This window comes from Euprymna scolopes, chromosome 13, assembly GCF_053919585.1.
Source record: "Euprymna scolopes isolate OS-2025 chromosome 13, ASM5391958v1, whole genome shotgun sequence".
In the NCBI taxonomy this organism is placed as follows: domain Eukaryota; kingdom Metazoa; phylum Mollusca; class Cephalopoda; order Sepiida; family Sepiolidae; genus Euprymna; species Euprymna scolopes.
In genome coordinates this window covers 55,332,694-55,351,541 of record NC_136494.1, presented here as the reverse complement: position 1 = coordinate 55,351,541, position 18,848 = coordinate 55,332,694, and the positions used below count along the sequence as shown (strand labels likewise).

Genomic DNA, 18,848 nt, shown 5'->3' with positions numbered 1-18,848 from the left:
AGCTGGTTGCTTTATTTTATAAATAAAATCAGATTCATTATTTAATATGAGAATTTGAAGACTCAACATCTTAAAATGTTAAAAACAACTATACAACTTTTAAAATATTAGATAGAACCAATGTTATTTATAAGTTTAAATTTTCTTTGAGATTATGTAACTCGCATAACAATATAAAAATGTAAGAGTTACATTGGATTTACAAACACTTTTAAATGCATCTATTTGTAAATAGAAGAAGCATGTGTGTGTGTGTGTGTGTGTGTGTGTGTGTGTGTGTGTGTGTGTGTGTGTGTGTGTGTGTGTGTGTGTGTGTGTGTGTGTGTGTGCTTGTTTTCTTGCTGAGAATGTGTATGTACTAACTTATGTACGAGAGTGTTCGCTTAAAAGTGTGTATATGCTGACACTATTCAGTAGTCCATGAAAGTCTCTCATTGAATGAGTGCTGTTTCGTTGGCCATCCAGTATTTCTTATGTGTGTGCTGAGAGCTTTTCAAGCCGCAAACGGATTGGGCTAGATTGTGATATTATATTATCGCTCTAAAAGAAAAAAAACAAGAAAGCTGTGTGTTTAGGTTTTATACAACGCATCAATATGCAGTGTAACTATTATTTACGTTTTTGATTGCTTGAAAAAATTGCTGATTACAGGTGTTTGTCAATACATGAAAACAACATTTCTGTCGTTGCCTCTTTGAACAGTGGAGATGCAAGTGTTTGACTTGGAAATGACAAATTATTGATCAGCAGGAGGAATTTTTAATGCAGCATATGCCAAGTCAAAGGGGAAGCGTTTGAAGCATGTGTGAAGTTGACATGAATGAAGTGGATTGGAGAATCGGTTGAAGTTTCTGTTAACAATATCAAAAGGTTGGCCAGAATGATTGGTTTTGTTTGGAGAGAATTAAATTAATGACGAAATACATTTTGTTAATGAATATCATGGATTCATTTCAATGGCTGTTTAGTAATGAGTCCGAGTAAATCTCAAGAGCATTGATACTAACAATAAAGATCTGCCAGTGATAAGATAAACTCATTTTTGTAACAAATAAGAAGTGCAGGTGATTGACAAGCAAAGATATGTAAGCATTCAACAAACAGTTCTACAGATGTAAGGGAGAACTACACAAGATCTGGAACTATAAAGAATAATTGAGATTTAAGCCAGTCTCTTAAATTGGAATGTTACAAAGAACATGGGCTCCTTCTACCAGCTTAGAAAAATACTCACACCTGCCAACATTCTATACCTTTCAGAAGCCACCAGTTACCCCATTTTCATTGGTATACCAACCACTAGTCTCTCCCGCTTAGACAAGATCCATGAAAACAATCTCAAATTTGATGTCCTGCATTGCTTACTTGTGGTACAATAGTTTACTTGTGTGCTCCTGGTTGTTCCATAAATTCTCCATTGATCGTATTCTAGGTTTTAGAAACAATTGTGGTACTATCGCTTGCCAAATCCACTGCCAAGGCAGTGAAACTTAGTGTGTCTATGCTGTGGGAACAACTCTTAGATTGAGTGAATCACCTGATTTTTTTCTGTTAGTGTAAAATGTTAAATCTACATATCAGAATGTTATGAAAATGCTTACATAACTGCAGGAGCTTAGCATTAATACTCATCAAATGTGTGATCATCTCGGATCTCACATGGATACACTTCTTTGACTAACAACTGAAGGAAAACAATAAAACAAAACGGAATGATGAACACAATTCAAGCATGAGTGTCTAGCAAGCAAACATGTATCAGGCATGAAAAATGCAATGTTGTTTCTGTGCCAGTCGTTTATGTGTTCTGGGCCAAACCTTCCCTGACTTTGCATGTGACTGCTATGATGGGTTACTCTCAGTGCTGTGGATAAAAAATATGCAATACTGCAGGTAAACGAATGGCTGCGACCAATGACAATGACTTCATGCAGACCAGACAATTCTTAGGCACAGTCTTCATGAGCTCTCTGCAGAAGCTTGACCCTCTTAACAAATAAGCACATGTCCAGACCAGCTCTCATAGTTTGAAAAACGGTTTGGACCTGATGATAAAGGTCACTCACACTTGAAAAACCACCAGTGACTTGTATGCTTCGTCTGTGGAGGAAATGGGGAGTTGGTACTATTTTAATTATCAGGAAAAGTGAAGTGTGTCATAGCCAGTTATATAAATGATTCGTTTTAAGCATAATTTACTTATTTGATGGTTGGCTCAGAGACTTATTTGCTGTTTAGTTGTACTTGATCTCTGTTGTGATAACTGATATTTGTTTGAAGCAATGTTCTTTGAAGGAGAAGTACATTAAAAACATGTAGGCCTTGTATTTAATTGGAATTCATTATTGAGATGAGTATTATTTATTAATTTTTTTATTGCAGACTATTATCCTTATCTTTTTATTAGTTGTTCTACGACGTTTCGGCCAACTATTCCTCTGGCTTTCGTCAGGTGGCTGCAATTACTGACGAAGACCAGAAGAATAGTTGGCCGAAACGTCGTGAAACAACTAAGAAAAGATGAGGATAGTAGTCGTCAATAAATAAAATTAATGTAGGCCTTGGTTTGGGACCTTTAGCTTTCTTTGTCTCGTTTCTGTCACGATACAAGCAGTATCCTGATCAAGTTCTTTTTTACAACTGAGTGTTTCACATTTATTACGAGAAGCTTGAATTGCTTAGCCAGAAGTGTAATTCTTTCGTCAAATATGGTGTTCGATTCAGTAATCAGATAACTGAACACAGCTTACTATATGTATTAAATCGTTCATTTGACATTTTCAAAATTTACTGTCCTCGCTTAATTTCACTGAGATTGTTGAACCAATCTTTTAACAAACACTCTAATGATGAACAGAAATGTAACCTGTGAAATTTACGGATATGTGTTGCATGGAAAAATGATCTGAGAATGATATGATGGATGTGTAATGTGAGCCTTAATGACAGGAGGAATATGAAATCTGGGCAGAAAATGAGAATTGATTAATTTATTCAAGTTGAAATAATGGACGAGAGTACTGTTATAAATAGGTCTATGGCCACAAAAAATACAAACGGATTAACTTTATTTTATTTTTTTTATTTTCGGTTTGGTATCGAGAGGTTAGCAGTCCTTATTGGTTGTGGCGTTGACTGTTGGGGCTGAATGAGTTATTGTTTGGGTTAACACTGCGAACTGGAATGCCTGTGATTAGCTGAATATTTTTATTCATAAAGAACTCACGGATGTAGTTGTAAAGACCTGACAGATCTTATATGATGACGAGGAAATGGTGATTGTTCAACGTCACATGTGTTTCCCTCCATGCATTTATCATTCAATGAAATATTATCTCTTCAAAAAGACTTACTAGATCACCTCAGACCAATACCAATACATTCGCTGATAGTCTTCAATCACAATGACATTCCCAAGCCTTTTTTGTAATTTATTGTTTCGACAATAGGATGTCCTGTGAAAGTCGGTGCTTAAAATAATCAAGTCGAACATACACTTTAGCGATTGCACCTTGCTAAACAAAACTGCAGTTTCACATCAACAATATGGGAAAAAAAGTGTCCGTCATCTTCAGGCTAGCTACACGTGGTCAGATTACAATAACAAACACAATTCCTTTTTTGGTGCCGGCATTACTAGCTTACATTTTTGTCTGTAAATCGGGGGAGGTATATATTATATGTATTATTTTGTTTTATAAAAGTACCCAAGATAGCAGATATAAGAACTGTTGAGGTAGCAAGGTCAGTTGTCAGGGGAAGGCCAAGTAAAACATGGGAGGGGTGATAAGGATGGATTTTAAAGAAAGAGGAATAAATAAACACCTAACAAAATTCAGGTGTACTTTAGAAATCCATTTCTAAAAGCTGCCTAACATATGCAGCAGATAAAACAGACGTTAAATCGATGATGATGATGATGATGATGATGATGATGATGATGATGATGATGATGATGATGATATTTGCATTTCATGTCACTACGCATTATAGACAGCATATCAAAAAATAATCATTATAACTAAATATACTCGGAAATAAAATATTTTATCAAATAAATGTAAACAATTGTTTAACTTTTCATTCTTGATGTTTAATATTGATTATCTGGATAACAGACATTATTATCCGGTTTCCTCTTCTGTATTTCAATATAGTGTACAGTGTTATCGCCATAGTAACAAGTCACCATAGTAAATAACAATATTACTATTTATCGATCAGTAACTTTGCTATGGAAGGCCAACTGAGTAAAAAAAGTCATGTTTTCAGAGCACGTAATGTATCTAGATACAGATATCCAGCTTAGGCTATATCAGTTCTTAAAATCATATAAGTTAAGGAACGTTGAGTCGAGTCAGTGTTTATTCAAAATATGCAAACATTATTTCAAGACATTACATTACAGAAGAAGTGTATGATTAACTTAATGTACAACGTCGCCGATTTGGCTATTGGTTAAATGATGTTCAAATCCAATCATATTTAATGTGGTTATTTATGCCCTAACAGCACTAGGAAAGATATGAGCGATGTTTATATTGATAAATTATGATTATTGAAGTTTACACAGTTTAAATATATTAAACAGTGGTGATGTAGATACAAGTGTTTACATGATGATGTAGGTACAGTTGTTAGCTGAGGACACAAGGTGCCATGTCAGAATCCTGTTGACTTTATAGCATCACCTTTACGATGGATGTTGGCAACCTACAGGTGGTCTATTTTATTCTAAAGTGAAATCGAATAAACAAATACCAACAAATACCAAGAAATAATCGAGTTAAACAATTACATGCTAATTCACAAGAACAAAAAAATGAACAAGAATATCTACTAGGCAAATATAAAATTAATAGAGTTTTGGATTATTTTGTTTGGAGACCAAACGTTGATGATACTGACAAAAGATGTGCTAGTTGCAATGGATTTAAATAATTTCATCGTCGCTAATATAACAAATGGTTATTCTATACAATGAATCCCTTATAAGATGTACCGCGTGTCAATCTGTTATACAAAATAAAAACGGTCGAGTTGACAATATACTGATACACAAATACACAATATAGTTTTAAAATCATTTGCAAAGACAAAATTGCTTGAATTATTATTTCAAATGCTAAAGAAATCGCTTTCTTTTTAAATGATGAAACTATATATTACTTAAAAGATTATTTTCTTAAAGGTAAAACTCTATACCGATCCTGCACTGTCCATGATCCATAAGATAGAAATTTGTTTTGTAAATATTTCTGTTTTATAACCACAACTTTTTTTATTATGCTTAATATTCAAGCTAAAAGTAAAGTTTTTATTTTTGATTTAATGAGAACGAAGCAAAACATAAGAAAAAATGAACAAGTCAATAATCAATCAGTGTTAATTTAAAATGAACATTTGCTTTTGTTTATCAATTAAAGAACTAGAAACCGTAATTGTCAGTAAACCTTTAATGAAAAGCAAGTAAAGAAATGATGGCTCTTACTAAATGAATAAGAGTTATTCCTCTAAGCTAATTTTTATCTTAAGGTGAATATTTAAGAATTTCTGCAAGTGAGAAAACTATTAGATCGGATATAGTATTTTTTAACGTTATTGTAACATGTTATTCTGTTGCAATTAAAATGATGCAACAATAATAAATGAAAGTTGGCTAGTCAGAATTAAAGTTTGAATTTTTGGCTTAAATGATACTATGAAATAGTACTGTATATATATACATATATATATATATATATATATATATCATATATATATATATATATATATATATATATATATATATATATATATATATATATATATATATATATATATAAATTATAGTTGCTGATATAATGTTTATTTTAAGATTTTAGATAGTTTTCTATTAATTATTCACATTTTCTTTTAAAAAAAATGATTGAATGTATTTCTGCAAAACCTAAGATTGCTATTTCTTCTATTTTACATTAATGAAAATTCATGGATCGAATCTATTTGTAACAAAACTTTTCATATTTATAGGGGAAAGGTGAATTTATACTGCAGTAGCCTCTGGAATCAAATATATGGAATTTACTTTCTGTCAGATTTTTTTAGTCATTCAAATACTGAAAATATCAAGACAGATATTAAGCCAGAGATATAAGTAAAATAGCAACTTCTGTTTACTTTATTGTAACCATTTGCATTGTTTCAGCATAAATCACACAAAATATATAAGTTGAAAAACCAAACTATAATTTTCTTGTATAATTTGGATTACTGTTCTTGAATCATATTCTCACAATGTTTTAACCGATGTGACTTCCAATCTTCTTTTAAAATGTATCTTGTCAAATCAGGAATCCGTTAGTTAGAAGCTCCAACTGTCGTTTGGGCGATCGGGTTTCGATCCTGGCTTGAGTTAGTTGCTTGTCTAGCCGCACTGATGAGCTGTGAAACATGTAATTTTTCTCTCCATTGGGATCTTTATACACACACACATATATATATATATATATATATATATATATATATATATATACAGGATGACCCCAAAAAACTGGCCCCAACTCTAATTAGACCCCGTTTCTTAGTGTTTTGTCCGAATGAAATGAAACTTTGGTCATAACTAGTTTATTATATTCAAAACATCACATCAAAACACGAGGGGCTTTGACCTTTTTTTCTCCGTAGACTGTAAAATGCTCAGAAAAACAATTGAATATCCTCTGTTTTTTTGTTTTTTTTGAGTCACCCTATATATATATATATATATATATATATATATATATATATATATATATATATATATATATATATATATATATCACTGTCACTACTATTATATAAAAGTCACTGTCTGTATGTGTGTGTGTGAATTCCTTCTTCATAGGTTCCGAAACGGCTGAGCCTATCTTTTGCAAATTTCACACAAAGTTAATTTATATGACTGGCAGTGTTCTTAGATATGTTTTGTACAGAAATTCATCCGATCAGTATTAAAAATCGAAAAAATCCGATGTTAAAAATAGTTTTTCTCTCTTTTAGATAAAAAGATTAATTTCATAGGAAATATTCTACATTACACTGGCAAGGGAGATAAGGGAGACTTCAGCAAATCATTTTTTCTTAAAAAAAAAAAAAAATTTATTATAATCTGCAGATATAGCTTAGTGGTAAAGCATTCAGATCGAATGATCCCCTGTTCAAGCCCGAGTGTAGTGTACGTCACCATTTTCTTTTCATTTTTTCTCATTAATGAGTTCAATTTATGATTAAAAAGACACCATTTAAAATCGCAGCAAATCATTTCTTCGTTTGCATATTTTAAAACTAAACATTTATCAGAAGTGACTTTTACAGGGCATTCATCGTCAAGCTCAAATATCAGCTGACGTGATATTGCAAACAAACACAGACGGAATTCGATGAATGACATTATCATTTTTATTTTTTAATTATTATTACGTTTTTTGTGTGTGAATTAGTCCACTGGGCAAATTATTCCTTGTAATATATAATAATCAATAGAGGATTGGTTCTATAACAATATATATGCAATCTGCATAAATTAAAATATCATGTTTAAGCATATTGTATGACCAGGAAAAGCCCGGGCTGCCAGCTAGTACATAGACACACACACACACACACACACACACACACACACACACACACACACACACACACATAAATATATATGTGTGTGTGCGTGTGTGTATATATAAAATAGATTACTGTTTTGAAAATAATAAAATAAATAAAAAAAAAAAATATTTATCAACGTCCAAATAAAAAATGGGCGATTTTCTAAGTAAAAACGGTCTTTGAGGTGAAGACGCTGGTTAACCGTATTTATCGTTCATAAAATCACCAAGAAATTTATATATATATATATATAACCTCAACGTAAATTTTTATTACATAATTACTTTTTATTGAAGATAGTTCATGCAAACCCATAAATAAAATTATGAATCCGAACATTACCATGGAACAACTTTCCAAGTCACTATTTGAGAACTCTTAATTTTATATTTAGCACTTAAGATATTCAATTAATGCGCATCTAAATAACATTATAAACATTCATTTGTATATGCATTTAATGACCATATTATGAATGCATAAGAAACAGATTATGAGGAATAAAACTAGCATAAAAAAGATTTCAAGAAATATTTATGGAATAAAAACAAGTTCTTTTTATATGGAGTTGACGAACATACAGATTGTTTTGTTATATAAACATAAAATGATACATGATGCCTTTAATTTCTTTTTCTTGTTAAATGATATTAGCCATTTTGGTCATCCATAGATTCAGTATACAGTTTGGTTTTATTGATATTTACTATGAAAAGAAAGTAATCTCAGTTTATGAATAAAACACAAAATGGGGAATAAAGTGGTTACATTTACAGAAGAACAGTTTGATGCTTATCAGGTAAGTAATTAAAAGTTCCATTTGTTTTTATGTGGCGATAAATGTGTGAGGGACTGGAGTTAGTAAAAAATGTGAGAAACTAATGTTAAAATGTAAATAATAATTTATACTTTTTCATTAACAAAATAATTTTTTGTGCAGTAAAAGAAATAAAGCGTCTAAAATGATGCACCGTACTTTATTTTCACTTAATATAGAGATGGGTAATGAAAGTTGTTTTTTTAATAAAAAATGAATTCCCCCTAATTAGAAATTGAGTTTCGTCTATGGATATAAGAAATGTATTTTGTCATTTAAGTGAAGGAGAATGCATTTAAGTGTTTTTTTTAAATCCTTTTTTTTTAAATAAAAATAAATATTTTATATCAATATTGATTTATTAATTTAGAAAAATACAGAAAATTTCATTGAGATTGAGTAATTCTTTAGTTTGAGATGGATTTCTTTTCAATCAGCGTTAAAATTGATTTGTTTTTTTTTTAATTAAAAACAAAAATCCTTTCTCTTCAATTATCCGTTCCTAATTTCATATTTTGATGGACATCTGTGAATGTGTATTCAAATAAAACTCTTAATCTGCATATTAATTCTTTAATCAAAATGATGCATTCGGAAAATATAATTGCTTGGAAATCCTTTTTCTTCTTTTTTTACTCTCCTTCACTCCAAGCAAGGCATGTATTGCCACTTGGACGTAAGAGGCTTCTAATTGGAACCATGACTAAGAAAGATTAGGAGTTTGGTTTACGTTGCATGTGACCTTCTGCATATCAGTAGAGTTAGGGAAGTAGGTAGCAGGTAGGGGATTCTAAAGTTTAGCCGTTTTAGGGAAGAAGCTATTTGAGTAGAAAACTTTGTGACATTCAGGGACCTCAACAGTGAAGGGGTGTGATTTTGTTGCTAAGCAGGTTTGTCGGGGATATGTATGCCTATGGGGTACAAGTGCAATGAGTTCATCAGAGCACATTCCATTAAAATATTTGTAAAACAAGAACAGGAATGCAACATTGCAACGATAAGACGAGGGTTGGAGCCCAGTTGACAAAGTGGGACCTATTAGATTGAAGACCCTTGAAGAGGGAGAGACTAGTGGTAGATGCTCCAGACCAGATGTGACAACAATACTGTATGCATGGGCGAATCGTGGCCTTGTAGAGGCACAGGATACTCTCAGGTGTGAGTAGTTTTCCAGCACGATAGACAGAGCCCACCTTCTTTGCAGCAGCCTTCGCAATGTATTTGTTCTGGTTCATATTTCCAAGGAGTTTGAAAGAAGAATTCTAAGGTAGGGAGTTATTTGTCATAGACATCGGTCGTTGGAGAGACTTCTTGTAATTATTAAACGAGAGCAGCTTAATCTTACTTAGCATTAAATGTTACCATCCATTTATGGCCACATTCCACTACGGTCTGGAGGTAATTTTCTAAGGATTCAGCCATTGTCTTGGATTTGTGTGCATCTGTTCTTCTCTCATGCATGCTATAGGTAAGGTAAACGATCTTGCACATGAAATTGTTATGGCGAGAGGTGCGCAATCTCTAACTACACTTCTCCTGAGTCGACATTGTTAAATACCAGTGGCAAGTGGAGAGTACATATATATATATATATATATATATATATATATATATATATACTTAATTTACTCACATAAAATTAATATACGAAAGTATAGATTTATGCATAAACTTTAAGTGTTTACTTCAAAAGTGCTCAATATGTAGGTAGAGCTAGTTAGTAAGTTATAAAATATATATGGCGATTAAGTTACACTGAATATTCTGCGTTTCATCCACTCTAGGATTCTTCAGGCTTATATATATATTCAGGAAGACTGGAAACAATGAAACAGAGAGCACATACAGCACCTATGATTCCCAAATGGTCACCCATCTGGTACTAACCAGGCTTAACATTGCTTATATACGGCATAATCACATTGACACACCGGTTCTCACCATATCATCGCATGTTTTAGAGTGTTGTATCATCAGTAAATATACCCATCTCAGACACAATATTATCGGGGAGCTCATTGATGAATATCAGGAATAATAGTGGTCTAAGTATCAACCCTTAATACACTCCCACATTAATGTTATGCTGCTTGGATAGATGCTTGGATCAATGACAACTTGATGGTCGTATTGTCTAAAAAGGATTTAATTATATTTAGTATTCATCCAGTTATCCAGTATGGTTTAATTTTCATTAGAAACCATTCATGCCAGACTTTGTCAAAGGCCTTGGATATATCAAGGGCTACAGTCCTGGCTTCACCTGCTTTATCCAGTGCATGGCATATGGGTTCAGAGATGACTGTTAAAATAGCTGCAGTAGAACGACATTGCCTAAATCCATACTGTTTATCAGAAACATTAGGTTTTTCAAGGTGGTGGACTAGTGCTTGACTGATTAGTGTCTCAAAGATTTTTGTGAAGAGGGGAAGGAGACTGATAAGGTCATAAATGAGAGGGTGGATCCTTTCGCCAATATTCCTGTACACTGGTATCACAGAGGCCATCTTCAAGCTATTGGGAAAACAAGATTCAGTAAGACAAGGAGTTTGGAAAGTATGGGGGCTAGCTCAGCTGAGCATTTCTTAATTAGTATAGCCGGGATGAGATCAGTGTCTAAGTTTTTTATGATATAGCGGACATTTATAGCTTCCGTCCACATAGGGAAATTTGGGAGGGAGTTGTTTGTTGGCTCTAGGATGGAGTTGAAGACGAATTGCAGAGCGAGCAGTTATGCCTTTGCAGTTGCCGTGCATGCAACCTTCTGATTGTTGGATAGTGGGGGAATTACTGATTGCCCTTTATTCACTCCACTATTATAAATTTTCCAGAAATCACAAGTTCCTATATTTTGCAATTCAATGCATTCCCTTTCTTTTGACTGTAATTATTTCTCTCTTACAATGATTTCTACCATCTATAAATTTTTGCCCATTTGACTTATGGCATATGGCATACAAACCAGTGGAGTGTATGCTATCTTTGTGCAGTGACAGCCGCACAATCTGTAGTGAACCAGGGGGTGAGTGGTGCTTGCTATAATACTTCCGTGTGGGGACATGTGCTTGAATGCCTGCTTTGCACCATTCAGTTGTCTCATTGGCACACTGCTCAGCAGAGAGACAGAAAATATTTGTCCATGGGACATATTTGATGTGTTCTCTGATGGCTTCCCAGTCAGCCCTTTTGTAGTACCTTGTCATTTTGAGCAATGCTTCTTCACCTTGGGATTGCGATTTAATCGCAATGTCTACTGATATCACTAGATGGTCTGTGTTTCCAAGTGGACTGTGGACATTAATTACACAATCCTTAGGTACTGTGGTAAGAAATAAGTCTAGAAGGGAATGGGCTGTAGAGAAGCTATAAGTAGACCATCCAGCTGCATTTATGCAATCTGAGAAACCAAGCCAATTTTTATGGTGGACATTAAAGTCACCAAACGTGTGTATTTGGGCATTATTATCTAAAGAAGGTGCTGAATGTATATTATCAGAGACATGATTGATTAGAATACAGTTCTGACTTGTGGGAGAATGGTAGAGAAAATATAAGTAACGAACGCAATGATGAAAGGCGAGTCAAAAACACATAAAGGCCTGATCATCCAATTCTAGATGCTGCTTTCTAGTTAAGGGGGAGGGGGGGGGTTCGAATATAAACTCCAAGCACATGTATATATCTATCCGAGTCCTTTCGGCAGAGAGGGAGCTAGCCTGTCATGTTAAAGTAGTTTGAGGGAATTGAGAAGTTTAGGTTTGTTTCCTTTAACGATAATATTCTGCAGAGTTTAATAAGAAATAAGTCTCTACATCATCTAGCTTACTTCTAAACCCAGAGATATTTGTGAATGCGAGCCTCAAGGGAGGAAGTGAATTAGTTTTGTTTGGGTGGCTGCCTGGTTAAATCGTGGTATTTGTTGGGGTTGTTGTTTCATTTCATTACGTTTTGTTTAATTTCAGTTTGGGGAGAAAGTGTTGGGCAATATAGGCCAGTTTTGATGCCAAGTATAAACACATTAGTTGAGTCCTGCCTAGGAAGTTGTGGCCTTGTGAAAGCCCACCAGAACAACAGCAGGGTCCCTTTCCATGTGTAACATGGCACTACAACTATCCTGATATCATACAACTGATGATAGAGCAGCTGCTCTAAGTGCTACAAAAGAGTTAGCACTGTCAGTTGGAAACAGCAGCCAGACAAACAATCAGCCTCCAAGACTAGACCGACCCAGACCAGTCAAGTGAGTACAAGTGGCATGCAAGAAAACCCAATTTACTCAGTTTGTGAGAGAAAGAAATGTTGGGAATAAGGGAACGGCGTTCAATGTTCTCTAGTCAGGAAACAAGGCCAGGCACAGGGTGGCTCTGGTGGTTTTCTGCTATAGTATCACTGCGGCTAATAAACGAAGGAGGAGTGTAAAAACCAGCAACAGGCGAAGCTTATCTACTCTTTAAGCAATTTACGCTTGCAAACAAGAGAATTTGTTCGTCACCAGGAAGGTTGTCGACCATGACTGAGAAGGCCTCACTCCCACAGTTTTAATATCAGAGTTTTCTTTCTTATAAGGTGGATAACCTGACAAGATCTATGGCTCCATCACGCCGAGAGGGATAACCAGGTATTTTTATGCCCCCACATGGATGAGAATATTAAGTATCATACTTTAATAAAGTTTTGCATTATTCTAAATATATAAGCGTAGAATTAGAGATAGATTTTCCTCTAACATTAAGAAACCGTGTATGCAGTAAGTATGGTGAGAAAACTAATCTGTTTTAGTAATAAATTTGTTTTAAAATAAATGAATAAAATATTAATAAGTACCTGAGTATGTAAGAAATACAAAGAAATGAAAAAAACTTTATTTGGCTAAATGACGTTTCACTTGAATTAATATCTTCTTTAAAGGACAACAAAACGTGTTCTGAATTATTAAATCATTTCTCTAAGAGTAGTGGTTGATGGGCAGAAATCAGAAGCTCACAGTATTAATACTGGAGTCCCTCAGGGGTCCATTCTGGGCCCAACTCTCTTCCTGATCTACATCAATGATCTTCTAAATCACATCCTTACATCATTCATAGATATTTATGCTGATGACACGACCATCTATTGTAACACATCAAAGACCGTAAACGACCAAGTTCTCTCTGACTCTTTCTCCTCTGATCTTGAGCGCGTGATACAATGGGAAAAGTGGCTGCTTACTTTTAATGCATCTAAAATCAAGCTTTTATCTTTACATCATCAACACTCTGATGCCCATCTGTCATCAATTGAAATGAATGGCTCTCGTTTTGGGGAGCTCTTGTTTTGACAAGCTTCTGGGCTTGACCTTGACTCCCAATCTGAAATGGAACACATATATCAAATCCATAGCTAAGGTCGCTGGAAAAATGGTGGGATCCTTCTACCGCTCCAGTAGATATTTCACTGCTGATGCAATTCTCTACCTTTATAAAAGTCAGGTATGGCTAACGATGGAGTACTGTTACCACATCTGGGCAGGAGCTGCTAAAAACAGCTTATCTTGTCTTGACAGAGTTCAAAATAGACTTTGTAGCTTAGTGGGAGGTGTCTTTTTCTCTTCCCTGCAACCTCTTTCCAACAGAAGAGACGTTGCGAGTCTGTCTCTGCTTTATCGTTATTTTCATGGCAAGTGCTCATCTGAACTTCAATCTATGGTCCCCCCTCGCCAAACTTTCACGAAAAACACTTGTCTAGCCAAAACCACTATCAACAATTTCCCACACTCTTTATCTGTGCCTAAACCTAAATATAGATTCCATGAACAAAGCTTCTTTCTTAGAACTGCACGCCTGTGGAATTCTCTTCCATTCGCCTGCTTTCCAACTGACTACAATCTGATTATCTTCAAGTCCAACGTAAACAAGTTCTTGATAAACCGTCCCCCTAAGTAATCCAATTAACAAAATTTCCACTACTTATGTTTACTACTCTATAATCACAATGACTAATGTATACCCATTAACCCTTATCCTCGAGTGACCTCCGGGCCTTGGTAAGTGGTGATTTCTATGTAAAAAAAAGAGATAGCATCACACATGAGTAAAGAAGATATACAGGGTAAGACACGGCATGTTCACCAGACATGACTTAAATAGATTTTTTTCTTTTGAGGAGTATGAGATCTCTAAATAAATGTTTTTTTTTCTGTCCACCTACTTTTGGTTCACCCTGTGTATGTGACAAACATTAACATTGTGTTCTGTGCAGTTTTTTTTGTGTGTTTTTCGTTAAGATATTTAGGATTGTGGATAAAAGAAACTAATTTAAATTAATGAAACATTTTTTTATTGGAGTGAAAAAAATAAGTATTATAAAATATAACAATCACATGTGTTTGTTTGTGCGAGTGTGTGTATGCGACTCTGTATATGTATGTGTGCGTGTGTTTTCTCTCCAAAGTAAATACGAAATGAATTACTTGTCCTTTAATTAGGAAAACGAATGTATTTTTCCATAGTCATTATTTCAAATGTATTTGATACTAAAACAATGGTAGCTGTTGAGCTTGACTTAAACTTTTGGAATCAGAAAAAGTGAGTTTGCAAAATAAGTTAAGCATAAAAAAAAAAGACAAAAAAAAAAAAAATTAGTCTCTTTCTGTTTTCTCTTTCTTTCCCCTTTTTTGTACTTAATCTCTTTTCATTTTCATCTCTAATCAAATTCTGTTCATGGTGATGTTATTCCCTTTTGTTTATGATGTACTTTTTATATCATTTTATTATTTCCTGTTCATATTATTTTCTGTTGTGAATAAACACACATACAAAGCGAGAGAGAGAGAGAGAGAGAGAGAGAGAGAGAGAGAGAGAGAGAGAGAGAGAAAGTGATAAGCATGATAGTTATAAAGGACGAAAAGAATAAGAGTAAAGTGGGTGAAATAACGTACAGTGAGCAAAAGTGAAAGTGGTGAATAGAAACTTGATGACTTAATTGCAAATTACGGCTAATTCGAACAATTCAACTGAAAGTTTCTTTTTTTCAAACATTACTTAATCCCAACACTAAGTTATCATTTAGCCTTTTGTGTGATTAAAACATATAAGATGCAGACTCAAGAGAAACAGACGTTGATTAACTCATCTTTCGCATAATCTATCTTATTCTTATCTATATATCTATAAAAGTGAAAGTGTCTCTCTGTCTGTGTATCTGTGTATCTGTGTGTCTGTCTGTGTACATTTCCCTACGCAATAACTATGTCAATTTTAAGTCTACAGACTCGAAATTTAATAGGTACTGAGATTTGGGAAAATCGATGTGATAAGGGTAAAAGTTCGACGATTTTCCCTTTGAGAACTCTACCAAACTCCTCCGACAATTTTCGATCTAAACACTTGAAATTTTAGATATAGGTTACTTAGACATGGATCTAACTTAATAACTTTATTTAAGCTCAAAACCATAAATGTTAAGGGGTCATAATAGGGGTCAAAGTTTAAAATATTGACCACTTTTTTTTTTTTTTGCTTAACATACATCTCCAAATACGCGGTAAACGCCAGCCACCCATGCTAGTATATCTATAAAAGTGAACGTGTCTGTGTGTCGGTGTGTGTGTGTCGGTGTGTGTGTGTGTGTGTGTCTGTCTGTCTGTCTGTCTGTCTGTCTGTCTGTGTACATTTCCCTACACAATAACTCTGTCAATTTTTAGTCTATAGACTCGAAATTTGATATACATGGTACTGAGATTTGGGAAAATCCATGTGATTGGTTTTCGGCCAGAAATTTGGCGTGTAAGGGGTCAAAGTTCAACGATTTGACTTTCGAAGACTCTACAAAACCCCTCCGACAATTTTGGGTCTAAACACTTGAAATGTTAGATATAGGTTCCTTCGACATAGATCTAACTTAATAATTTTATTTGAACCCAACACAATAAATGTTAAGGGGTCATAATAGGGGTCAAAGTTAAAAAAATTGAGCTTTTTTTTTTGTTTTGCTCAGCATACACCTTCAAACACCCGGGCAACGCCAGGAACCCATGCTTGTATATCTATAAAAGTAAAATGTGTGTGTGTCTGTGTGCGTGTGTGTCTGTGTCTGTCTGTCTGTCTGCCTGTGAATGTACATTTCCCTACACAATAACTCTATGAATTTCCGGTCTACAGACTTGAGATTTGGGAAAATCTTTTTTTTTTTATTATTACATTTTCACCCCAAACAAGGCACATTGCCACTTTGGTGTAGGGGGCTACTATCAGGGTCAGCAACTACTGGGGCACTATGTTGGGATTTGGGCAGTAAGATGTCGGTTCACGTTACACTTGAATTTCTGCATGTCAGTACAGTTAGGGAAGCAGGGACCTGGAATGGAATTTCAGAGTCTAGCGGTTCTGGGGAAGAAACTACTGGAGTAGAAAGATCTTTTACATCTAGGGATCTCTACTGTGTGGGGGTGGGATTAAGCTGCTTGTCGGGTTTGTCGAGGGTGTCTACGTCGTGGGAGCACAAGTGTCTGCAGTTCGTCAGAGCATTCACCATAAAAATACTTGTAGAACAGGCAGAGGGATGCAATGTTTCGTCGATGGGACGGAGGCTGAAGCTTAGATGCCAGTTCAGGACCTATCAGATTGGCCACTCTCTTTTGAACCTTGTCTAGGAGCGAGAGACTAGCAGCAGATGCACCAGCCCAAATGTGACAACAATACTCCATAAATGGGCGAATGGTGGCCTTATAGAGGTACAGGATACTTTCAGGTGTCAGTAGTTTTCTAGCACAGTAGAGAGAGGCTACCTTTTTCGCAGCAGCCCTGGCAATGTTTTCAATATAATTGTTCCAGCTCATGTTTCCTGTGAACGTTAGGCCAAGCAGTTTGAAAGATGTACTCTCAGACAGGGAGTCACTGGCCATTGCTATTAATGGCAGAGAAGTTTTCTTGTAGTTATTGAAGGAAACCAGTTTAGTCTTGGCAGCATTGAATGTGACCATCCATTTATGTCCCCATTCCACTACAGATTGGACGTCATCCTCTAGTGTTTTTTCCATTTCTTTAGATATGTGTTCATTTGTTTTCCTGTCATGCCTGTTATAGAGTGTAGTGTCATCAGCATATATACCCATCTCAGAGGCAGTTTTGTCGGGGAGGTCATTAATAAATATCAGGAACAATAGAGGTCCAAGGATAGACCCCTGAGGCACTCCCGCATTTATATCACACTGTTTAGATGTTCGACCGTCGAGGACAACCTGGATTTTTCTCTTATCTAAGAAGGATTTAATTATGCTAAGTATTCTACCAGTGATACCGTATGATTTAATTTTCCTGAGGAGACCCTTGTGCCATACCCTGTCAAAAGTCTTAGATATATCTAGAGCTACCACTTTGCCCTCCCCCGTTTTGTCCAGTGAATGGTATATACGTTCGGAGATTACAGTGGGGATGTCAGCTGTGTAACGGGCTTGTCTAAATCCATATTGTTTGTCAGTCAGAAGTTTAGCATCTGTAAGGTGCCGGACTAGAGCATGGTTAATTATGGTCTCAAATATTTTGGCGAAAAGTGGGAGGAGGCTAATGGGGCGATAATTTGATGGGTCAGTTCTTTCGCTAGAATTCTTGAATATTGGTACCACAGAAGCAGTTTTCCAACAGCCCGGAAAGCCTAATTCATTAAGGCATTTACTGTAGAGTTTGGAAAGAACTGGAGCTACTTCGGCTGAGCACTGTTTTAATAGCACAGCTGGATGAGATCAGGTCCACATGCTTTTGAAGTGTCAAGATTTTTTATGATAGCATGTATTTGAGCAGGGGTGATTTTTAGATCGTCTAGCGTGGCGTCTGTCTGCAAAGGAAAGTCAGGTAGGGGGTGGTTGGAAGGGTTCAGTGTGGAGTTCGAGGCAAACCGGCTGGCAAGCATATTAGCTTTGTCGGTTGCTGAGCAAACAACCTCATGATTGTTGGTTAGCGGGGGAATTGTTGATTGCCCATTATTTACTACACTGTTGTAGATTTTCCAGAAGTCACGAGTTCCTTATTTTTGTGCTTCGATGCGTTTTTTAGTGGTTTCAGTAAATTCTCTCTTAACTGTCGCTATTTCTTTCTTAACGTTATTTCTAGCTTCTATGTACTTCTGTTTGTTTGAACTGGACTTATGTCGGTTAAATCTGCGGTATGCATGCTGTCTTTGAGCAATGGCAGTTGCGCAAGTCAAAGTAAACCATTGGGGAGAGTGGGGCTTGCTATAAAATTTCCGCATGGGAACATGTGCTTCCATTGCTGTTTTGAACCATTCAGTGGTCTCATTTGCGCACTGTTCAGCAGGAAGAGAAAAAATATTTCCCCATGGAGCATCTCTGCTAAGATCTCTGATGGCTTCCCAGTACACCTTTTTATAATATCTCGTTGCTTTGAGCACTGGCTCTTCAGTTTTGGGTCTAGAATTT

At 35.3% G+C, this 18,848-nt stretch overlaps 1 protein-coding gene across 2 annotated transcripts in view; it reads left to right on the top strand.

Annotated features, from left to right (window-relative positions):
- Positions 1-8,312: 8,312 nt before the first annotated feature.
- The window catches only part of LOC145292353 (calcium and integrin-binding family member 2-like), a 46,358-nt gene continuing 35,822 nt past the window's right edge, over positions 8,313-18,848 (top strand). The window contains exon 1 of one of the 2 annotated variants that reach the window (XM_080138683.1): positions 8,313-8,419. In XM_080138683.1, coding sequence (XP_079994809.1) covers positions 8,369-8,419 — 51 coding nt within the window. In that variant the 5' untranslated portion in view covers positions 8,313-8,368. The remainder of the gene's footprint in view (positions 8,420-18,848) is intronic. The other variant, XM_080138684.1, reaches the window with a different exon arrangement.